The 22,657-nt window shown below is 40.3% G+C and overlaps 1 protein-coding gene across 1 annotated transcript in view; it reads left to right on the top strand.

Annotated features, from left to right (window-relative positions):
- CDAN1 (codanin 1) overlaps window positions 1-22,657 on the top strand; it is a 35,569-nt gene that overhangs the window by 9,934 nt on the left and 2,978 nt on the right. The window contains exons 4-26 of the mRNA XM_032689772.1: window positions 810-1,003; window positions 1,425-1,544; window positions 2,242-2,320; window positions 2,549-2,669; window positions 3,690-3,799; window positions 4,472-4,561; window positions 5,650-5,725; window positions 7,922-8,130; window positions 8,761-8,875; window positions 9,678-9,821; window positions 10,419-10,585; window positions 11,187-11,268; window positions 11,958-12,047; window positions 13,118-13,172; window positions 14,195-14,328; window positions 15,032-15,135; window positions 16,621-16,770; window positions 17,179-17,242; window positions 17,727-17,805; window positions 18,802-18,959; window positions 20,302-20,409; window positions 20,785-20,848; window positions 21,979-22,181. Coding sequence (XP_032545663.1) covers window positions 810-1,003; window positions 1,425-1,544; window positions 2,242-2,320; window positions 2,549-2,669; window positions 3,690-3,799; window positions 4,472-4,561; window positions 5,650-5,725; window positions 7,922-8,130; window positions 8,761-8,875; window positions 9,678-9,821; window positions 10,419-10,585; window positions 11,187-11,268; window positions 11,958-12,047; window positions 13,118-13,172; window positions 14,195-14,328; window positions 15,032-15,135; window positions 16,621-16,770; window positions 17,179-17,242; window positions 17,727-17,805; window positions 18,802-18,959; window positions 20,302-20,409; window positions 20,785-20,848; window positions 21,979-22,181 — 2,716 coding nt within the window. The remainder of the gene's footprint in view (window positions 1-809; window positions 1,004-1,424; window positions 1,545-2,241; window positions 2,321-2,548; window positions 2,670-3,689; window positions 3,800-4,471; window positions 4,562-5,649; window positions 5,726-7,921; window positions 8,131-8,760; window positions 8,876-9,677; window positions 9,822-10,418; window positions 10,586-11,186; window positions 11,269-11,957; window positions 12,048-13,117; window positions 13,173-14,194; window positions 14,329-15,031; window positions 15,136-16,620; window positions 16,771-17,178; window positions 17,243-17,726; window positions 17,806-18,801; window positions 18,960-20,301; window positions 20,410-20,784; window positions 20,849-21,978; window positions 22,182-22,657) is intronic.

Here is a 22,657-nt window from a genome sequence, read left to right as displayed (position 1 = left end):
AACAATTTGTTCAACAGTTCCACTAGAAATAGGCCAATAGAAAAAAGCCTTTGCTGCAGGTAAAAATGTTTCCGTCTTCCCCACAGCCCTTAAAGTGACTTAAAGATTTTACTTTTGAGACAGTGTGGTAAGACATGGTGTGATGTTCCATGTGTAAATGTAACAGTCATTTGATATTGCTGTTACTGGCTTGTTTCCTGTTTTTCATGTGTCTTATACGTGCCACACCTTGGATGACATCTCAAGGTATAGTTTTTTACAATGTCTATGTATTTAACTGAGTGATCATTGTTGATTTAGAATCCAGCAATTAAAGTAGTTTGTTCCTTCTGTATGGGCTTTCATCAGTTGTTGTATTGCCTTTCCATGTAGTGGTATTGGGTCTTCTCAGAGTGTCGTTAACTTACAAATATATCTGAATATATGGATGTGAACCTTATTTTCATAGATGTTGTAAAAATTTTCAGCACATGATCTCTAACAGATTCTCTGTCCTTAACAAATATCATTTCAGATGAGAAGCAGTAACATAGGTTAGCTGGTTAATTTGGTGAAAGCACCACACTATTTTAACAGAGCTGGAATTTGAATGCGATTCTTTTCAGTCTTGGTTGCTAACCCTGAGATCTTTTCTCACAAAGAGAAAGATGACTTAAATTATTATTAGCTGCATTAGACAGTGTAAATGACATGGCTAGTTATTGCAGGATTTCCTTCATGCTACAGTGCCAGAGAAAGACCTCTTCTGGCTGCATGGCTGCCGTGGATCATCTTCAGTCACATGATATGTTGCTGCTCTTGAATTTCAGATGCAAATTGCTGCACCAGGCATCTTCTCCTGCAGGGATGTCTTTTGATCCTGGTACTCCGACTAAGCCTAGCTACACTCGCAGTGCTAGCCTGCCTGCTGAAAGCCATCTGGTCACCTGTGCAAATCCTACTAAGGTTTCCTGCAAGAAGCAGCTGGAGTGTCTGGCGCAGCTCTATTCATCGTGTATAGCAGGTGAAGACCCAGAAGATGTGAGACTGACCTTTCTTTGAGCTTTGAACTTGCGTGTGTGTTGTGAGAGGGAGGTAGATGAGAAGTGGAAGTTGTGGAACAGTTACATTGTACCAAAAAATAACATCTGGAAAAATAAACTAAGCCAACTCAATTATTAAAATAAATGAATACTAGGTAAAAGTTTAGGGAAGGAGGTGAGCCTGATGCAGTACTCCGAGCTGCAGTAGACTGAAATTATATGATCTGAAACTGGACTATTCCCTAACACATCTTTCCTGTATTGATTTACACTGTGGCTGTGTGCGGAGAGAGAGTTCTTTGGTGACTACCAGAGTACAGGAATCTATTTTTTTACCTTTGTGAATTAAAGCAGGACAGTATTGAATAATCCACCTTTAACATCTTGTTTACTCTCTTCCAGAAAATCTGGTACCAAATATTTTTCTGGAGCTGTTCTTTGTTCTGCAACTATTGACATCTAAAGGCACTTCTACTGCAGAAGATGGGGACAGTGACCTTGAAATCAATGAAAGTAGTAGAGGTAAGCAATAGTATTGAGGAGAAAGAATGTTACTTCCATGGAATAATAATGTGTTATATAGCAGCTTGGACAGTTAGTCTTAAATGACATAAAAATGCCTTATTACCACCATGGGACTCATCCGAGATGCTGACAAAAATCACACGTGTGGGAAGTGCTTCTGCAGTATGATAGAGAGGGGTTGTTAGGTCCTGTTTGAATCTAGTTTTCTGCTACTGTGTGATATTTGCTGTAGCTGCTTGCTAACACTGACTTTTAAAGAGAAGGACAGGTTTGCTAAAGTTGCTTCTGCATTGGTCCCTGCAACTCAAAAGTGCTGTTGATCTACTATGTGTTTCTTTAGCTTAAGATTAGGATATGAGTGCAACAGGATCCAGCCATTAAATGTGTAATTCTTACATTTGTTTTTTGTCAAATTCAGACTTAAGCTTGATGCAGTTAGTACTTTGAAATGGATATTAAAACCAAAAGAGTGATACACACCACACGCTCTCCCACCCCAGATGCCCCAATTTGACTGACCTTTGTTTTACTACTCATTCTTAGGGCTGAGAGTGGGAACTTCTGGAAATTGGACAGGAATCTGAAAGACTATTTTTGGATATGGCAGTTCCTACTTTCTTTAAAAACTTTGTTGGTCTTTTAGTTTATAAATACTGATAAGTGCTGTTGTCTCATGTTTCTTTTTTTCCCTTAGAAGTGTCAGGGGGACAGCATTTCCAAAGTGTGCACAACTGTGTTTATTTTGCTGTTCAAGTCTTGGACTATCAATATGAGTGAGTTGAATTTTGTTTTCCTCTGCTTTTATGTCTGCAGTTGTGTGTGGGATTAAGCAGGTGTGCTTGGGTTTTAGAGCTTTACCTGTAGGATTTCACGCTGAATACCTGTGGCTTAGAACTCTTTACTTGGCAGCCTCATAAAACATAAGCATAAGCGTTTCTTTAGGTCTGATCATGTGTTGTTTATGTCTGTCTATCTGGCTTTTATCCCTGTTTTCTTGGCAGAATTATTTCCCATTTAGAAAAGGGGATTCTGAAGCTTTTGGCTGAAAATGAGCGGATTGCATCTTTTTCTCCCACCTTGCACAAGAGGCTCAGGCAGGCTTATGAAAGCAGCGCAGCCAAGGTAAAAATTGGCAGACCTCAGCTAACGTTTCTTCAAGCCTTTATATTGTTCCTCTTTTATTTGCAATGGCTTTGATGTTAAATCTCATTACTTCTACTTCAAGTATCTTGTCATGTTGTCTCTGGCAACTGTCTAAAAGCTACTTCTTTTTCTTGTCAGTGGGTGAGTGAATTGCTAGGTCCAGTGATAGCACTGAATCATTGCTGGCTATCCTTGCATTGTGCTCTGGGCCCTGACCTCAACCAGAGACTTTGATAGAGTCAGGTTTTGCTTTTGATTCTCATCTAATAAACATGCATCCCAGGAGAATGATTGGTTAGATGCAGAATCAGAAGGTAGTTTTGAAGAAGTAGATTTCTTTCATAGATATGGACTCCTTTTAGGCAAATGAAGTTTCAGAGGAGACAACACAGATTGTGTAAACTGGTTTCTTCATGTAATTATCTGGGTTAGGGAAGTAAAGCTGGATGGTAGGAATGCATTTTTTATCTCATTTCATGCATTTTTTAAAAATGGAAATTATTCTTTGCAAAGAAAGTACTGTGTACTTTCTTAGACTAGGACATTTCAATAACGGAGCTTTAAAGCTGTTAAAGTTGTAAATAAAGGTTTCTTGTTACTTGAAGACATAGGCTTTTTGAGCTGGAGAAAGAGTAACAGTAGAGGAATTGCCAGCCATTATCCTGCATTTTCTGAAGCCTGATATTGAAGGGACACTGACAGTGCATCATTCTTTCCACACAGTATCAACACTGGTTGCAACCTGTTCAGCAGAGATTTAGAGAGATGAGATGCTTTCTCTCATAATGTTGAGTGATTCTGCCTCTGTAGTGTAATGTAGGTTGTAAAACCGTTAGTGTTTATTAGTAAGTAGTTAGCAATTGGGAAGTACCTAATCTCTGGACAATTTGGCTAGTAAAACTTGGTTTCCTCATCATGCCTTTTCCCTGCTCTTTTCTGAGTCTCAGATTGTTTTAGAGACTTACATTAGTCTAATGGCTGCCTTTATGTTTTGAACAGGTGTCTCTCCTGTTGCCGTGCTCTGTACAGTCTGTTTCTTTCCAGCCAGAAACTGATAATCGCTCTAACTTTCCCAGTGACAGAGCATTTCACATATTTAAGAAACAAAGGTAAGTTTCTTCTACTATTACTGTATGACTCACAGGGTATAATCTTTGCATGATTGTGAGCAAAGGATATTAAGAATGTCTCATGTATGCTTCGTGCTGTAGAAAAAAAATCTTGAAATTTTCACTTCAGTTAAAAGGGAAAAAAAGTTTTTGTCCATATTGAGTGCAGGATCTAAATGCTTAATGTCTTTAGGGAAAAACAGCCCAATTCTTCAGGAGTTATTGAGACTTCTGTTAATGCCAGTACAGTGCGTCACCCTCCTGGATTGCTTCTGCATATAGATCTGGTATGCTTTTATTCTTCCTGCTGCCTCTCTCCATGCTTGCAGCAACAGGGTGAGGGCAGAATGACAAGTTGTCTTGGTCCTTTCTTCTCTCCTCATAGATATTATTTCCTCTGGCTTTTTCTTTCCTGCCTCTCAATCTTCAGTATGTCTGTCTGGCAATGGGTGTTTTGGTCATTCCATCAAAGCTTGGGCATAAGCTCAAGCACTTTTTGTCAAAGACATGGAAAATGGAAACTCATTGAATTCCCGCTAACACTAATGAGTTTTGCAAAGGTATCTGAATGCTTAGAGACGTGAGTTATTTAATCTGAGATAGATATTTGGTTGTTGTTGCTACAAATTTTGAAGAGTGGGAATTCATTCCCTTAAATATCTTGATTCTCAGGGACATATTTTATGAACTTCTGCGTGAATGGGAGGATAACCATGAGAAAAGTGGCTGGGACTTTGAAAGAGTTCTAGGCAACAAGATCAGGTAGGAGTCTTTAATGTAGCTGAATTGCTGGTGCAGCATACTAGACTTGGCATCCTAAGTTCCACGATCTCCTTGGTCTTCTGCACTAATCTGTAGGGAGCTGTGCTGCTTGGAAGATACTATCCATGTAAACTTGCTTCTATGTTTAAAAGTATCAGCTGCTATCTTAAAAGAAACAAACTGTAAGTGGCAAGGGCCTAATTTGATCAGTCTTGATGTAGCTCTTTCCCTATTCATAATCACAGAAAGAGCTACCAGTGTATTGTGGTCTGAGCATCATTACTGTATACACTATATATATATTGTATACAATATATATATTATATACACAGTGTTATTGTACACACTTGTGTGTGCATTTCAAGTTTCTGATGTCTGACTCCACTTAAGTGTGGAGACCTGTGTTGTATGTTCAGAAGCTGTTGGCTCTTCTAATTATTTCAGGGGCTTCTAGTGTATTGTCTCTGAAAACAAGACAACTGTGTCTCTTTCTGCAGAAAGCAGACTGTTAAATTAATTTATTGCTTAATCAAAATAGATTATACATAAAGAAACTACTATGGTTTTGATAGCAGTTGCCTTGTGGGTTTCTGTGTTAGTTTCAACCATCAACCTACTCAAGTTACATGTATGTAGGTGGCTTTTCACTACAGGAGCAGAACAAGGCTGAGACCTAAACTGAGAAATTTTCCATCTCCTGGGGCATCAGAAGTAGCGCTATTGCTGTGTTCTTACTTCTGTATGTGTGAACTCTCGGCTCGCTCTTCTGCACAGGGAAGAGTGGGAGCTGAATGAGTTCATTCTTCTTTCCAAGTAACAGCATTATTTCAGGAAAGGAAGAGATTCTTTTTGTCTCTAGAGTTGTTTGCTCTGCAGGTGCTCAGGGAGAATTTTTGATTCCATATCAGCAACAGATGGGGCTCAGTGCTTGGGAAACCTGGTTTTAGAGATGTTGCTTTTTGCAATGGCCTTTGGAGATTGCTTTCTTAAAAGCAGTTACTTTATGCTCTTGGTATGGTTTGAAATTAGAACACTATTTTTTGTACCACAGAGTTCCTGTCAGAATTTCATGATCTTTCCCTTCACAGGGCCATGATGGCTCACCTATCTGCAACCTGCAACCACAGCCATTTTGCCCGGCTCTTTCAGAAACAGCTTATCCAGGTAAACGACTTGGGTTTTTTTAACGAAGGTGTATGTCAAAACTGATTTGATCCTTCCTCGGCCTGAGAAAACAAACTGTGTCTTGCAAGTTTCTTCGAGATTTTCCTATTGAAACCTGTTTTTTGGGATACACAAGTTTTCAGGATGTGAATTTCTTTCCTTTTTGAGAAATAATCTGTGATAAATTACTGATAAACTCTGTTTAAATCAGAAGTAAGGCACACTGAGCACATCAAGGTCTATAAACATTAATTCTTCATGGTTATTTACTTTGTTCTTCTAATTTTAATACAGTTATAGTTTCTGGAAGTTTTGACATGTATATTAAATGTAGAGATTTCCAGTTATGTTCGTTAGCAGCATGAGCTTACTATCTGCAAAAGGTCTCTGTTCTTCTGTATAACACTGCAACAGCCTGTTTTTGATACAGTATTGCTGTTGTAATTTAGAGTGGGGTTTTTTTTGTGAGTTTCAAGCATCATTTGCCTTCATTGTAACTAAAGAAATAAAAAAAAGAGAAGATGCTTCTTATTGGAGTATAGATATTCATTCTATTCTCTGTAAATGCCTGGCTTATTGCTGTGTTTCTTTTGGATAGCAAAACAGACATAAACCCTCACCTTGAGTGTTAGCCCACACACATTGCCAGGAAGTTGCAAGCTGTTGGAATGTTGAAAATTCCTCTAGTGTCAAGTCTGAGTTTGTGTCAGTGTCCTGTCTGATTGTATATGTGCGTTCATGGAAATTGTGGGAAAGAGGTGAGATGAACTTTGTTGCATCAGTAGGATTTAATTAGGCCTAGGTGCTGTATTTCTATCTGTGCCTTCTTAATGAAGACTTCAGGATTTCACAAGGGTAACCAAAGATCTAAACTGGTAACTAGGCATCTTCAATGAATCCGGTGTGTCTGACTAGAAAGTGTGTATTATGATACTCTTGCAGAAATGAACTGTGACTGAGGATTTGTGTTGAGACCTTATAATTTAAAGGTTGGGAAGCGTTACAAGATATTCTTTTGGGGAGGGAAGGATGCTCTGTTTGGAATAAATGTACCTAGTAGTTGCTCACTACTACTACTCACCTAGTAGTGCTCACATACATAGTTAAATGTTGCTTTTTAGTATGATCTCTCTCATTAAAAGTACCGTGATTTAGATGCAGGGATGTGCAGTCATCTTTTCCCTTTACTCATCACTGGCTAGGAGTATATACTCCATTATGTCCAGTCCAGACTGTGTCCAGTCCTGGCCTCACTGGCATAAGAAAAGAAAGATACAGACTTACTAGAACAAGTCTAGTGCAGGGCTATGTAACTGATTAAGGGACCTGGAGAATTTTTTTTATTTGAGGAGAAGCTGAGAGACCTGTGAGTATTCAGCCTGAAGAAGAGAAAGCTCCATGTTATCTTAACACTGCATTACAAATACCTGCTGGGAGGGAAGGAAGAAGAGGGAGCCAGATTCTTTTCAGTAGTGTTCACTGACAGGACATGAGGCAATGGACACATATTGAGGAAAAGGAAATTCCATCTGAACACAAGAAGACACTTCTTTACTGTGAGGGTGATCAAACACTGAAGCAGGTTGCCCAGAGCGGTTATGAAGTCCCAGTCTGTGGAGACATTCAAAACCCAATTGGACATGGCTCTGAACAATGTGCTGTAGCTGACCCTGATTGAACAAGAGGGTTGGATTAGATGACCCAACATAAACAGTTCTGCAGTTCTGTAATTCTTTGAGTCTTGAGTAGTATCTGTGTGTTTGAGGGAGTGGGGCATTCACTTTTTATTTTTATTGAACTGTGTGGAAGTTCCAGGAAAACCTGATCTGGGAATGCATAGTGCAGCATCATGAGCCTTGGAGACTGGGCTAAAGCTCCTACTGAGTGGTTCATGAAGATCATGCAAGTGATAGATGTTCTCTCTGCACATCCACACGTAGCCTGCTAGGTATGACCTAGTTAGATGTATAGGATCGGAATTCCATCTTGCAAGATCTCTCGACTGCTTATGGCCGAGGTTGGTAGCATGTTTTGGAATGAGGAAGAGTTGTTCTGTATGTGGATACCTGAAAAGATCATGCTTGGACTACTCCAAAAACAGTCTTGTGAGGAAAGGATAATATGTTGGATGAGAGATAAGTGAAATGATGTCTTGTTACAAAATTTCCACCTCCCTACTCTTTCTGTCTCCTAAAGATGTGTAAAGGTCCTGTTGGTGGTGGAGCAAGCTGGGGAGACACACCAGACCAGGATGTCCTTAATATGCTGGGTTCTGACAATCTGAGCCGTCTGAAGAGGCTGCAGGAAAGATTTGTTGTTCCTCAGAGCATCAGAGGACCTTGTCCACCCCCTTCATTCCCAGGGTGTCAGCAATTCTTCAGGGACTTCATCCTCAGTGCAGGAAGGTTAGCTGCCTGTGCTTGCTGTTTCCTTTCTGAAATGTGTGGGTAACAGGAGCACCAGCATGTTGCTCTTGCAGCAGAGAGTTATTCAGAAAGATTGGGACCAGACTATATGGTAATATATGGTAATAATTTTTCTTCTAGAAAGCCATAATATTTTCTCAGAGGCTCTCAGCATTTCCCAGTGCCAAGGCATGCAGTGCTGCCTAGTAAGGACAGTGGACTGGACAAGTGCTTCTTGCGTGATACTGCATGAAGCCAAGGAGTACAGGATGAAGCCAGGTTTATAGTTTTGCTTAATGAGTTTTTCACAATTCACAGCATGGAGGAATTTAATCTTGGGAGACTTTAATCTTAAATTCAGTTGTTTCACAGCTTCCTGCTTTGACAGATCAGTTTTATTATCCTTATGCCAAGACATGCTAAATAGCATCTCTTTGAAAAAGTACAAAAGAAGTGGAAATGAAGGGGGTCAGCCAGTACTAGTCTTGTCTTTTGCTTTCTTGCCTGTCAGTCTGTTCCACTGGATGTCTGCTGATGCTCATGAGACAAGCTTGAAATTTTGCAGTGTGTTAGTTGAGGTTTTACTGCTGTTTTCAGCCCAGTCTGACTCATCATGATCTTTTGCTGAAGTTACCAGTTCAATCAGCACCTGATGGATAGTCTGTGCCTGAAGATACTTGAACTGAATGGCCTTACTCTGGTGGAGCATGAGCACAGTGATGGGGAAGCGGATATGGATGAACAGGTAAGCTTGTTTTTTGCAAACACATCTGGCAGGAATTTCTCTGAGCTGTTCCAGTACTCAAACAATTACTGGCTTGCCTGTGAATTGCTTGGACCTGCCACTACTATATTACAGGAGAAGACCTTCGTTTGGTTTTGTCAAAACTCTAGTTACAGAAGTCTGAGCCCCTTGCCACTTACTTGCATGCTTCGGGGTGCTTCATAGAACTGTGTCGTAAGAGATAATGCACAATAGTTTGGAAAGTGGAAGCCTCCTTTTTAGGTTATTAGTATCCTGTGTTAGATCAGGGAAATAACCAAGTTGAGTTGTTGCACTCAGTTGCAATAGCTCCTTGTTACTCTTCCACATAGAAGGATTTTAGTTTGAATTTGTAGTCATCCCTGTTCATACCTGTTCAGATGTTTCTTCACTCAACTATACCTATCAGAGGTGTCACAGCTTATAGTTCATTAGCAAAGTAGCTGCCAAAGGTTCACAAAGACTTGCAAAGTGGTAGTGGTATAAAGGAGGCAATGTGAGATCAGCTCTGCCCTCTCATTGACTCCAAAGTTCTTAATATGAAGATTGAGCAGCTACTTGTTTTAGAGAGCTCTTGAATAATTTCTTCTTGTGATGAAGTGAAGCAATGGAGACAGAAGCAATTTTAAATGCTTGATAAATACGTATTTTGGAAATACGTATTTATTAAAAGCAGTGATGAAGCTGTGTGGTCCTTTTACATGAAGGAAATAGAAGTTTAGTATAGGTATTTGCTTTGCCAGTTTAGGGTAGCATTACCTCAGCTTGCCTTTCTTCATTTCAGGATGAAAAGAAGCGCTTCACTGTGGTCCTGTTAAGTCTGCGACTCCTTGCCAAGTTCCTGGGGTTTCTTGTTTTCTTGCCATATCGCACTGTGGAGCAGCCAACTAGAGACTTGCAAGATTCTGCATTAGCATTAAGAAACCAAGTAAGAAACCTAACATTGTCCTTCACTTGACAGGCAGGTTTTCTAATCCAAGGAGGGGATTATGAATTGTCATGCCCTTTCGAAGTGAGCCAGTGGCTCCTTGGATGATGTTATATGGTTCTGCATGTTCTGGGGTTGGGAACAAAGGAAATGAGTTTGAATAACCTAGAAAAGAGGGAGCAATGCACTGATGGTAAGGTACTCAGTCTTCTGTTAATTCTGCTAATCTGGGTCTGTCATACTAGAACTCTTCACCTAGCTGTATTTATAGTGTAAAATCCAGCTAGCAGGAATGATTTTGAAAGTTTGGCACCCATCTCCTACCAGTGTGTCATTCTGAATGCAATGACTCCACTTGTACGTAGTCAGGCTTATAGCCTTGCTTTTGAAAGTCCCAGTGGGACCTTTGGTTGCAGTCGTAGTGTGGTTTTTACCTCTGCTCATGTGCAAAGAAGGGTTTTCATTAGCTAGAAGTCACCTCTTATTGGTATAGAAGATGAAATCCTAGAAAGAAAAGTCAAGATACAGATAAAAGTTTTTCTTTAAGTATCAAAAAGTAACTTCAAACTGCTGCAATAACTTCTATTGTCCTTTAAGACCCTGCCTATACTGGATATATTGAAGCTTCTGAGACAATCTGTTCGAGATCAACGTTCTATCCTTACTATTCCTTGGATTGTGGAGTACCTTTCCCTTGTGGATCATATTGCTCCTTTCCTGGATTACTACAGGAAAGTATTTGGTCTCTTGCTGCAGGTATACAGGTAGGAGGCTGGGAAAATATATATATTAAGAACTTTCCTGTGAATATGTGATTATATAGTTGAGGTACTTGATGACTGAGAATGCATGCTGGCACTAGTTTGAGATTCTTATAAAAAAACCACTTTTTTTTTTGGTGCAGATTGTCAGCACTTCTTATCTTACATGAAACTACAAAGGGAGCATATCCTAAGATCAGGGATTAATCTTTGATTCAAATATGTGTTATGTGTTTTTTTCATTAAGTAAATTGAAGTCTTTAAATCCCGACTTGCTCATCTACATCAGCAGCTGTGAATTTTAAACCTTGAATTTGATCCTTATACCTAGAAGATTTCCAATGCCTAAATAATCTTCTAGCTTACTTTCCTATAAAAATGAGGAAAATTTGAAGCACATTCTAGAGAATGGCTTTTCCAGTGTAAACTTAAGACAGCATGTTGTTCAGGTACATACAAAAAAGTAGAGCTTGCTCTCCAGTCTTTTGGCAGACACGCAAGTAATGGTGTAATTAGAAAGTGAACAATTGGAGAATTTTTTCCTTAATGAAAATGGAGGTGCTGAAAACTCACACTTTCTCTTGCTGCTTCTGCTGCATGGCAGGTTAATGGTCCTTTCTGAAGATAAGAAGATGAGTTTCCTGAACAAGCTGCTGATCCTTGCAGTTCTGGGTTGGCTCTTTCAGGTAGTCTCCTGCGTGCATGCAGCTCTTCCCTGAAGAAAAAGCAAAAAACCGCCAAGAACCAAAATAGTATTGAAATAATTAAACCAATTCAAAATAGTAGTTTGTTATTTTGTTGTGGGGTTTTGTGGGGTTTAAGGAATAATTGTATTCTGAGGGAGAATTATTTTCCATTAGTGAAATTGTGTGAAGCAACATTTTTTTTTTCCAAAAGGAGTTCTAATTGCATCTGAAACACATTCTGTACTTATTAATCTGCATCCTTGTAAGCACATTGACAGCTTCTTCCTGTTAGAACTGGAAGCTCTTGTCACAAAGATGGAGTGCTAGCTGTCAGCTAGCTGTCAGCCTTAAATTATTAGGGGATTTTTTGTCTGATAAAGGGATGATGTGTGATGAACTTCTAAAACTCTTCTGTGCCTCCAGTTGGAAGCAAGGTAACTACCTAGCGGGAACGTATTGGAAATGTGAAACATGGTATTAGAGGGAGGATAGGGAAGGTGGCTTATGTTATTGTGATCAAACCAAATATTTAATTTTATGGAAAGGTGCCTAGGGCAGAGTGGATCTTTAGTACTAGTTGGGTTTTTTTTGTTGGTGGCAGGGTGGTGAGATTTCATTGTCCTCTTATCAGAAACAATGTAAGTTACTGACTGTTGTTTGGGTTGTAACTGCTGGATTTTCTGTTTCAGGTTCCATCAGTCCCTGAAGAGTTGTTTTTTACCACTGACGACAGGCAGGAGAGATTTATGATGGATACTGTGACATCTGCTCAGGCTTTGGTGAGTTAGTGCAGTACCATGTCCTCTGAATCTGTGGATGAAGATGGACCTACCAGGTCCTCAGGAGTTTTAAGATCTTGGCTTCAGGGCAGCTGCGTTGAGAATACGTAGGACAATAGATGTGATGCCACAGTTTGTCCAAGTGTCTCAATTGCATTTCATCCTGGGTTGTGAACTCTGTGTTACAGCTCTAGGTTTTTTGTCAGGCAGGAGCCATCTCACCTGCTGCAATAGTTTGCAGAACAGGTGCCAAGTTGTGCTGGAGGATCAGATGCTGTTTTCCTACTCACTGATTATTGCAGTACAAGGTGAGCTGATAGAACTGTAGCTCTTCCCAGAAATAAGTAATAGTAATTGTAAACAGAAGTAGTAAGATGGGACTGTATGAGCAAGGTTGCTGTCTTTGGGGTCCCTTGTTTTCCAGTTACATGATAAAGGGTAGATGAACTGAAAATAGTATGAGCAAGCAGAAAAGCAAGTGAGTTTATAGGTGTGATGTTTCAGATAACTCCCAGACATGCGAAGGGATACATAGTATTCCTTGAAAAGTGAGGAGTATATTTGCTAAGATACACTGCCTTTATGGGTGGGATCTGAAGTTCCTTTTCCTCCCAGGGCCCTGCCTGTGCTGTGTAATACTGGGCTGACATGACTCCACAGCATGGGGTTCCAGTGAGTCTGGGGGAAGGCATTTGTGCAGGGTAATGCATAGCAGATGGGCCTCGTGTATTCTCCTCCGTGGATAGGTTTCTCCCTTATGAGTAGCAGCTGTGGCAACAGTCCTGGTTCCCTTCTTTAAACGGCAGCTTTCAACTCTGCTTCCACAGTGATCAGGAGCAAAGGCTGAGCTACACTAATAAAATGTAGAGCAGGTCATTCTGTGTTACAGGGATTGTCTGAACACTTGGGCTGCAGACTTCATCATTTTACTATGTGTTTGGAATCCAGTTATTGTTTTCATGGAAAGGCAGCCCTGAAACCTTCCTGTGACCATATGTATGGGATTTCTGACTTGAAGACTGTTTCTTTCCCGCAGTATCCTTTCAGCATTTCCTTCTTTTTCTCACCAGGACTCTGTACCCTTGGTGGATCAGCAGTTACTTTATACCTGCTGTCCCTATCTTGGTGAGTATTTTTTTTATTTTTGCTATATAAATAAAACATATTAGTACTTTTTTAAAATTTATTTAGTTGTTTGTATTTGTCCTTTGGTACTGTAAGTCCTTGGATCATCTTTCTTACCCCTCCTCATAACTTCAGGTCTCAGTTGTGTATGAGTCAACCTTGATAAAAAGCTCTATTGCAGAAGCTCATGGAGCTGTAAATACTATCTGGTGAAGCCGGGGGAGGGAGGCTACACAGTCAGGTTAAGTGATGTACAGGGCTTGAATCCAGAGGAACAAGAGAAGCCATCCTTAAAAAGCTGGAAAAGAAACATTATAAGGAGTAAGTATACAGCTTTTCCACCCTAGGTATAGGGAGAGGTGTTTGTACTGCAAGGAATGTTTTGGTCCTTGAGCATATTTCTGCTTCCAGGCAGAGGGGAAGAATCCTTTTGTGCCCTTGTGTTTTGTCAGGTTGTTGTTTGAGAGAGTTTTTTCCTGGGATTGTCTGCCATTGGTAAAATTCCTCTCTGTAGATAATAGAGCACCATATGGTGAGATGGTGCTCTGTTTCTTGGGACTTAGTAGGAAAACTATGTTAAACCTGCATCACAAAATCTTCTAGGAGTTGAACGTGTCATCAAGCTTTTCCTCTGGTATTTTCTCCTGCCCCTGTTGGAATTTTGTGTAACTGCTTGCCTTGTTGTCCTTGTAGACTTTACAGTTCTCGTTTGCCACACTAAAAAGCAATGTATAAAAATGACTGCTCCGTGATCCTTCTGAACAAGTTCAATGTGCTAGGGACCCTTTTTTTGAAGCTGCCTCTTTTCTGTTCAGAGCCTTGCCTGCCTTGCTGTGCCGTGCCAGTTAAATGTGTGGGGTACTCCTCTGCTTTTCTAAAACTTCCGCTTTTGTAGAAGTAGAGAGAATCTGCTCTAGGAACAGAACTGGCAAAGTGAAACTCTCTCTTTTGAGTTTTGATTTAATTTTTTTTTCCCCTTGCTTTTGGCAATGATGACTGGTTTTGCATGTTTTCCTGTACAGGTGAGCTGCGTAAACTACTTGCCTCTTTTGTGACTGGTAGTGGAGCAAAAAATGGTGGCTTTATAAGAAAAATCACTCCCACAGCTGCAGAGTCTTTAGCACCCAAGGCTTCTGTCACACAGCAGAAACTGCAGGTAATAAAATTAGGGAGTCAGAAGGGGAAACGAGGTAGGAGAAATTGCTTGTACACAGTATTATCCTAATGCCAGGGAAAGAAGAGAATGGGCCTGGGCAGCAGGGAACATTGTGCTTAACAGTCAGGTATCCTCTCTCCCTGTTCTTCTGTTACAGTTATGTGGCTGGGATACCATGTGGGTGTTGAAATCCAGATAACTTCAGTAAACATTCTTGCAATTGGAACAACTAGTCTGTTTATCTCTCTCCCTCTTCTTTAATATAAAATGTTGGTATGTTTCTCATCCATTGTTTTGGTTAGATTGTAGCCATGCTTTCTGCTTAAAGAACAACCTGTGTAGGAACCTACAGGATTACCAACCTGTATTTAGAAGACAGGATCCTTTCTTTCCAAAACAAGCCCTATGTGGTGACTCATTTTTAGTAGGTGCTGTCAGAACTCTCCCATTCTTCCCTTTACAGAGCATTTGCTTTTGTAGTTTCAGAAACCCTGATAATGAACTTGGATTAAATGGCTAAAAGGGAATAGGGAGTAACTAATTTACAGGGATGATGAATGCTGCAGTAGCAGAAAATTCTAGTGTAGACAAATTGCGTACCTTTTAGTACATTTCCAGATGGTAGTTCTGTCTGTTTCTGTGTTGATGAGAGAAGGGTCTGGGTGGAGTGCTCTAATCAACTGTAGCACTTTCTCTTGAACAGGTGGAGTTGGAACAGGCCTTCTTCCACAACCAGCCTTCTTCCCTACGGAGAACAGTTGAATTTGTGGCAGAGAGGGTGGGATCCAACTGTGTTAAGCACATTAAGTAAGTGCTGGTAATCTGTTCTGTGACTTAAGAAGTGACTTTACGTTATAATGAGACAGAGTTGATCCTTTGAACTTGTGTGTATGGGGGAAAGAAAGCTTTCCTCAGAGTATACTGCATAGCAGACCACCAAGGCTACATGAAACTATGACCAGAAATGTCTTATTGCCATCACAGAGAGGAATTTTTGAAGAGATGCAGAGAGGAGGTGTGTAAGGAGGTATAACACTTGGTTGTGAACATAATGCAGCATTTTGAGACTTTATATCCCTTTCAGAACATTCTTGCTAATAATAGGAAAATCTCATATCAGAAGTGACCTCTGGAGGTCATTGCATCCAAGCTCCTGCTCAAAGAAGGGCCAGCTTTCCGATTGGATCAGGTTTATTGACACCTTTTCCAATTGGAAAAGTTTCCACCTTTTAAGGATGGGGATTCAGCCAGCCTCTTAGTACCATCCAGTGCTTAATTTTCCCAGGATTTGTGAAAAATGTTTCCTTATATCCTATTAGAATAACCCTTGTTCCAGTTTGTGCATATGGTCAGTCAACCTTTAGCTGTGCTCTTCCTGGAAGAGTCTTATTCTGTCTTCTCTGTAACCTTTCCTTCTCCCTTCACCTTTTCCTTTTCTCTGGGCTAAGTGAAACTGACTACCCCAGTCTCCTTGGGGACCACGTGCATCCCAATTATCTTAATGGTTTTTTTCTTTTCTCCAGCAGTTTCTCAAATTATCCATGGCTTTCTTGTCCTGGGGTCCCAAAGGTGGACACACTACTCCAGATGCAGCCTCATGGCAGTGAGGAAAGCAGTAACTTCCCTTGACTTGCTGGCTGCACTGTTGCAATTGTCAGCCCAGTATAATGTTGGCCTTCTTTGGATGCTGCCAACTCACTTTGTCTAATGGGAACCCCAGATCCTTTCTGCAGAGCTGCTCCGTAGCCAGACCCCAGCCCGTACAGTGCACAGTCGCCACCTCATTGTCTGCCCATTTCTCCACCTTTTCACAGTTCTTCTGTGTGGCAGCCCTGCCCTCCAGCATGTCACTCATGAGCTTGCTCGGGGTTTTGCACTGTTCTATTGTCCAGCTTGCTGAAGACATTAAATGATATCAGCCCATAAGGAATGCTGGTTGTACTGGGCTGCTGTTGGCATCTTTGAACTTCTGAGCACTATCCATTGAGCATACAAGGGCATTGCTACCAGAAAGTATACCTGTAACCAAATATGTTTCTACTAAAATCTTAAGGCTTTTGACTCTTGAGTCTTAGTACTATTTTGATATCTTCATTGCTGCTTTCTTCCTTGCGTACAGAGCAAGGAGATGGTACAGTACTAAATACAGCAATTGATTCTTTTTTAGCAGAGTTGTTTATTGCACTCGAGATGAGTATCCCCTTAAACTGAGGAGAACAGCTGGGTACACTTAGTGTGTGCTTTTTCTTGTACCGATTTCAGTCTGTCTGATTGTTCTTGGTTTTTTTACAGGGCAACACTGGTAGCAGAGTTGGTTCAAAGGGCTGAAGCCATGTTGCAAGATAAAGTGAAGGAGGATGCTGCTAGTCATGACAAACTTCTTGAAGAGGTGTGCACTCATCTCTATGAGGAAGGGGCCGAGGCACTCATCAAAGGCAGAGAGTAAGGAGGAAAACTTATTTAAACTTCTGCCTTCCCATCTCTTCTTACTGAAGAATCTATAAGCCTAATTTAGCTTGGCCTGTCATGCTCAGGTTCTGGTAATTATAAACTATGACCTCTGCTCTTCTTAGAGTGACTGTCTGCTGTGCCTCCAGCCAGTTAATACTGTATTTGTGGGAAGGAAAAGGTGCTGTGTGTCCCTCTGCATCCAGCTCCACACAGACATCCACTGCAGCTATTGTATTTCCCCTCTTTGGAAAACCGATATTGCAGTTTGGTGGCTTGTAATTACCCTGTCCTTGTCTGATTCTTTTGGTCTGATTTATTGCATTGCCATGTAGTGAACCTCTGAGTATTGTCCAAGAATTCTGACTAATCCTGTGCCATGCTTTCTTTCTTTTTTTGTAGATTTTGCAAAAAGAAAGGTCCTGAGGCAGTAAGGGTGTTGTTGCCAGAAGAGACATCTGCAGCAGTATGTATATTCATTAAAATTTATTAAAGGCCCTGACTTTAAGTCTGGATTGTTACCATTTTTCCATTGCTATTTATCTGATCCCTTAATAGCTCAGGTCAAGGGAACCTATTAATGCCCTCATGGGAGGACTGATAGCTAAGGAGAGTCGCTTCTACCGGGCTGCCTTGCGTATTCTGGGTAAAGTGATACTCTAGCTCATAGGTAACTGTTGAGACTAGAATGTTATATAAATTGCATTCATCTTGCAAGGATAATGCTTTTGTTTTAGCATCAACTTCTACAAGAGTTGAGGTTTGGAAAATCAAAATGGGTCAGTCGTATTGCTCAAACTAGCAGTTCCCACAGATGTGGTGGTGCTCTGTTTATTCGTCGCATGCCAAAATTAAGCTTTTCTTCCTCTAGACTTCATTCTGACTCTTCACTGACTGTAGTGCTGTGGCTGTTAGTAAATCTCCTGTCACTTGTTGTCCTCCCTGTAAAGGTTTTGAGTAGTGCAGAAAACATTGCGGTGGAACTGGCTACTGAAAAAGCCTGTGGCTGGCTCTCTGCCAACATTGCAGGTGAGTCCTTTTACTTTGAACTGGGGCTTCTAACCTGTGCATTGTACTTTTTTTTTTTTTTCCTGAGATCAAGGAACAGTTACTGTTGTAAAGTACTTGGTCATACTAATTTTTCTTTTAGTGGGAAGTGTGCAGTTACCCTGTCCCTCCTTGTTTAGGAATAAGAAGAATGATTTGTAGCTCTAAGAATCTTATTCAGGGGTCTTTCAGTCTTGGCCCATGGAAGTGATTTTTAGTTACAGAGTCTCGTAGGATGGAGAGAAGGAATTCTAAGGAAAGCTCCTTCTGGAAATGTCATCTATTTTGAAGTTGTCTTAGCGTTTCCAATGTATGCTAGACAACTGCTCTCTCAAACCACTTTATGGTTTATATGTACAGAGAGCTGAAATCTTCTGTAAAACAAATACTTCTTGGACTGGGTGTCTTTTCTGCAGGCTGAAGGTAAGTGCTTTTACTCTGTAATACTGCTCTGGCAACTCTTCAGAATCTCTGAAAACCGATTTTTTTCAAGAGGTTATGCAAGAGTCTGGTGAGGAATATTCAAGCACCATTTGCAGCCACAGGAGTTTAGTGTTTTGGATGTTGATCAAAACTTATTTTGGTAGAAGATGTATGGCTTTCATGGGCACAGTGGCTGAACTGGTATGGTCATGCTGAATCAGCTTTCTACTTTGGCATCGCCTCCTGGCTTAGCTACTGTGTTTTTTAAACAGACTGAAATATTTTGATGGAAAATGAGATGAGTTGCCTGTGGTACCTGGCAGTAATGTGTGGCTGCCTTCTAAAGCTGTGGGTTAACACACCCTCTCCACATGTGCCTCTGCCCATTAAATATAGTGGGAGGTCAGAGTGAGAGGGGTTTGAAAGTGTAAACTGCCTTTTTTCCTTATTCACCATGGCCCTCGGTGTGAGAGGTTAAGAGTGTTTGGAAACAATTCTGTGTTTCATTGGAGAGAAAAACTGAAGTAGGCAGGACTTGTTCCCTGTTCTCTGTAGCACTCATCAAAAGAGAAGTGAAGGCAACCTTCAACAGAATGCTTAAAGTCCCAGGATTTCCCTTGCCCAGTGAGGATACTCTGGAGTTGAGAAGGGACTGCCCTCCAGGCTGTCAGCACTGTGCTCCATTTCCCTCTCAAGTCATCAATGAGATTAAGGTATATAGCATTCACTTCCTGGCTCACCCTAACTCCCTTTCTGTTTTTCACATTTGTGGTTTTTTGGTTCGTTGGTTATGGAATTCTTATGGTTTGTTTTTGTTGTTGTTTTATGGGGTTTCGTTGGAGTTTTTTTTAAGAGAATGTTTTGGTTCTAAGGAACTGACTGTGGGGAGTGTTTAGGAAGCACAATGGAAAGTTCTCAGGTATTTTTTAACCACCTGCCTGCTGTCTGATCAGAGTTCCCTGTTAGGAGTACTATCTCAAATACAGGATTTCTGGTGGCATTGGCAGTGTAGCCTTCTTGATATGTTTAGCATGGAAACTGCAGTATGGTGAGTGTTGTGTACAGTTGTATGCTGAAGAGTCAGCATATCAAAATAGTTACTTTTTTGTGGACCTACTCTTTTTATGGATAGTCTCCTGGACCCTGCTTAGAGTATTTCCTGCTGGTCCTTTCAAGTCTGTAGAACTTGGTAGACTATCCCATATTATACACCAGGAATTCTTTATTGAATTAAGTGTCTGATGAATCTGTACAGATCTATTGAAAGGTTTTTGCCAGTCTGCAAATGTACCTTCATTCAGTTATAATTAGGGGGAATCATAATATCTTTGAAAGAGGGTGATGATGTGGACTTAATTTTAGCCTTGGATCCAAGCAATTTTATATTCAAGCTGGTTTAAATTACATTTTGGTTATTTCTCCCAGTCTTTTAACTAGTCACTGTTCTTGTTAAAATCTTACAATCATATAACCTATGTAAACTATGAGGAAAGGAAGAATTCTGAACACTTCACTTTTTTACCTTTACATGTTCTGCCTCTTTTTTTTTTTTTTTTTGCAACCGCTTGTCTGTTTGAGCAGTAATGTTGGATATCACTGTCTTTGCTTTCCCAGCAACTGAGTGGGAACAAGTTCACATCCTTTAAAGCTTTCTTGCTTGTGCTAAAATAAAAACAGAAGGATAAGTTGTGTTGACACTGAAGCTTCCCTGAGAATATGAGAGGGCTCTGGATTTCCCAACACTTCCACCCTGAACTTGCTTGCTGCACTGTCAGATTTATCTAGAGTTTTTAGAGCTAGTATTTTTAAGGAAGATGAACTCATTGCCATCGCTGAATTTGACTTCATAACATTAGTGAGAACTGTCATAGAAAGTCATACCTTGGTAAGGTTGTAAAAAATTCAGCTTTAATCTGTCTTTTTAAATGTATGTACTAGCTTTATTTTAATGAAAATCCGAGGGCTACTTATGAAGTGCTCTGTCATAGGTCCAAAGATCTGTTTGTGGAAGAGAAGGATACTAATATGTGAGTTACTGCTGTCTTTTTCATCAAGGATGTGCTCTGTGTTGCTGTGGGCCCACGGGATGAGGGTGAAGTGATTGACTATGTCTGGTTGGAGTGCTTGCTAGGAAGATTGAGTCAGACACTTCAATGCAGAAAGGTAAAAAATGTAAAAAGCAACAAAAAAATTCTTTGAGACTTTGAGCTGTCTCAATATCTGTAAACTTGTTAGTTTGCCTTGCCTCACAGCTGAGCTCAGTTGAGTGTTTTTTGTTTGAGCTCAAATGTGGCAATGTTGCACTGCATTTTTTTATACTGTGTAGATCTACTTGTTACTTCAATTTGCCTTTGTGGATCCCCTTTTCATATATGATCTTTTCTTGTTTTTCAGTCTTTAATGGTCTCCTGATTACAGCTCTGTGCTTCTTGCTGTAAATTGCCTGCTCTGCTTAGTTATTTTTATCCCTTGTGAAGCCTGTTTTATCCAGTTTGTAGTATGGGGAGAAAGATACAATTTTTTTTGTGTGTTTTCCAGTTCATGTGTCCCACATCAGAACAGCAGCTGGCAAAGTGCTCTGTTGAGTTGGCTTCTTTGCTGGGTAAGTCAGTCATGATAAGCTATTTAAGACTGAAATCTGTTATTAAAATTCCCTTAAATCCTTGAGGTCAGAGACTGAAGTATTTAGAGCTCGTGGATGTTTGAGTAGTTGCTTTTATTCCCTTCTACATTCTGCGGAATGTACATTCAGCATTGTACAGTGACTAACCATCCTTCAGACCTTGTTCACATCTCCATTGTTTTTTATTTATTGATACATTCATTTGAATATGGGATATGTTTTCCAGTATTTCTGCTTCTGAAAAATTGTGGATGACTTCGGGTTTTTTTTGTAAAGTAAGAACCTTTTTCATTAAATTATGTTTTTATGGCTTTTTTCTTTTTTTTTTTTAAAGAATGGAAATAACTTGTTTCCTATGTGTTGTGACTTCCGTGAGCATTTTCAGTTTGTTTTTTTTTCTCTTGCTCTAATGTGTAAATATGTTTTTCTCAGCAGTAGCTTGTGATCTGAATGTAGGTGTTTTTTAATGGGCAACCTTCTCATTTCCTGGGTTTAGAACCTGCTTAAGAAGTTTTATACATAATTCATTTTTTCAGAAGGCAGTTCACATCTAATGTTGTGAAATTTATTCTGAAGGGCAGCAGTCTAAATCTGCCCCATTCCATTAGGCTGTACCGAGGAAGATCTCATATCTTGCATCTGTCTATGTTTAGCTGCAGTTAAACACTGTTCAGCTTTAATTTCTCTTGTATGAAGTTATGTAACTCTGCCTATAGTCTAAACTATGGGCAATTGTTCAATCTGTTTATAGAATTAAATGTTGTTTTACTGTATTACTCTTCTCTCCTTGGGAGTAACACCTAGGTTCTCTTCAATTAAATGAGACTGACCTTTATATAGTCAGTTGTCTTTCAAGACTTGAGGCTATATGCCAACCAGATGGGGGCTATATGCCAACCAAATGGTATTCTTTGACTGAGGAGTATAAATCTCTTCCTATGTAATACTTGTCTGTATAGTTTCAAAGCTCATAATTTTGCATATTTCTAAACTCCAGTCCTCTTAGATTCACTGGTTTGTACTCACTAAGTGTGCTGTTGTACCAAGATGATGACTATAAAAAGAAACAATGCAGCTGTAGAAGTTCATTTTTCATCCTTTCCTCGCAGTTTCAGATCGTGTTCCTCTGAGTCTTGAAATCAAATCCCCAAAGAAGAGCCCCGAGAGGCTGCGTGTAAAGAATGATCCCACCTATGGCCTTCTAAAACTGCTGCTCTCTGTCTGGAAGGAGGACTTTGGGACACCTGTTCCTGTGCAGCTGATCTTTAGCAAGAAGAATGTTAGTTACCTTGCAGAAGTTAAACTGCGAGAGGTAAAGCTTGTTCTGATCTATGGAGCTGCCAGTTGTCCGCTCTGGTCAGATACTCTGTGTGAGTTCTGCCTGCCCACAGCGTTCACTGATGGCCTCTGTGAACCAGGCCAGTGGGACTTGTTCTGCTCTTGCCTGGTGCTGTTTCTGCAGGGATAGTGAAGAGAGGACCATGTGCTACTTGTCAGGGTTTGATACCTGTCTGGGGGGCTCTCGGGAAGGTACAGTTTCATTTAGGAACAAATGGCAAAATGCTCCATTTGGCCTGGAATGGGGTGAGGACTGGGCACACATGACTCTGTAATTGGTTGCATTCTTATGTTTTGTATCAGCTTTTCATTTTTGCATGCATATTGGTGCTATAAGCACCCCAGCTATGAAGCTGAAAATCACCCTATTTAGTTGCAAGCTAAAACCAACTTATTTCAGAATGAGGAAATAATTTTTCAAGCTGTTCTTGAACAGGCAGGAATTAAATA

Source organism: Chiroxiphia lanceolata, chromosome 6 (assembly GCF_009829145.1).
Source record: "Chiroxiphia lanceolata isolate bChiLan1 chromosome 6, bChiLan1.pri, whole genome shotgun sequence".
Classification (NCBI taxonomy): Eukaryota; Metazoa; Chordata; class Aves; order Passeriformes; family Pipridae; genus Chiroxiphia; species Chiroxiphia lanceolata.
This window is presented reverse-complemented; position numbering and strand designations above follow the sequence as displayed.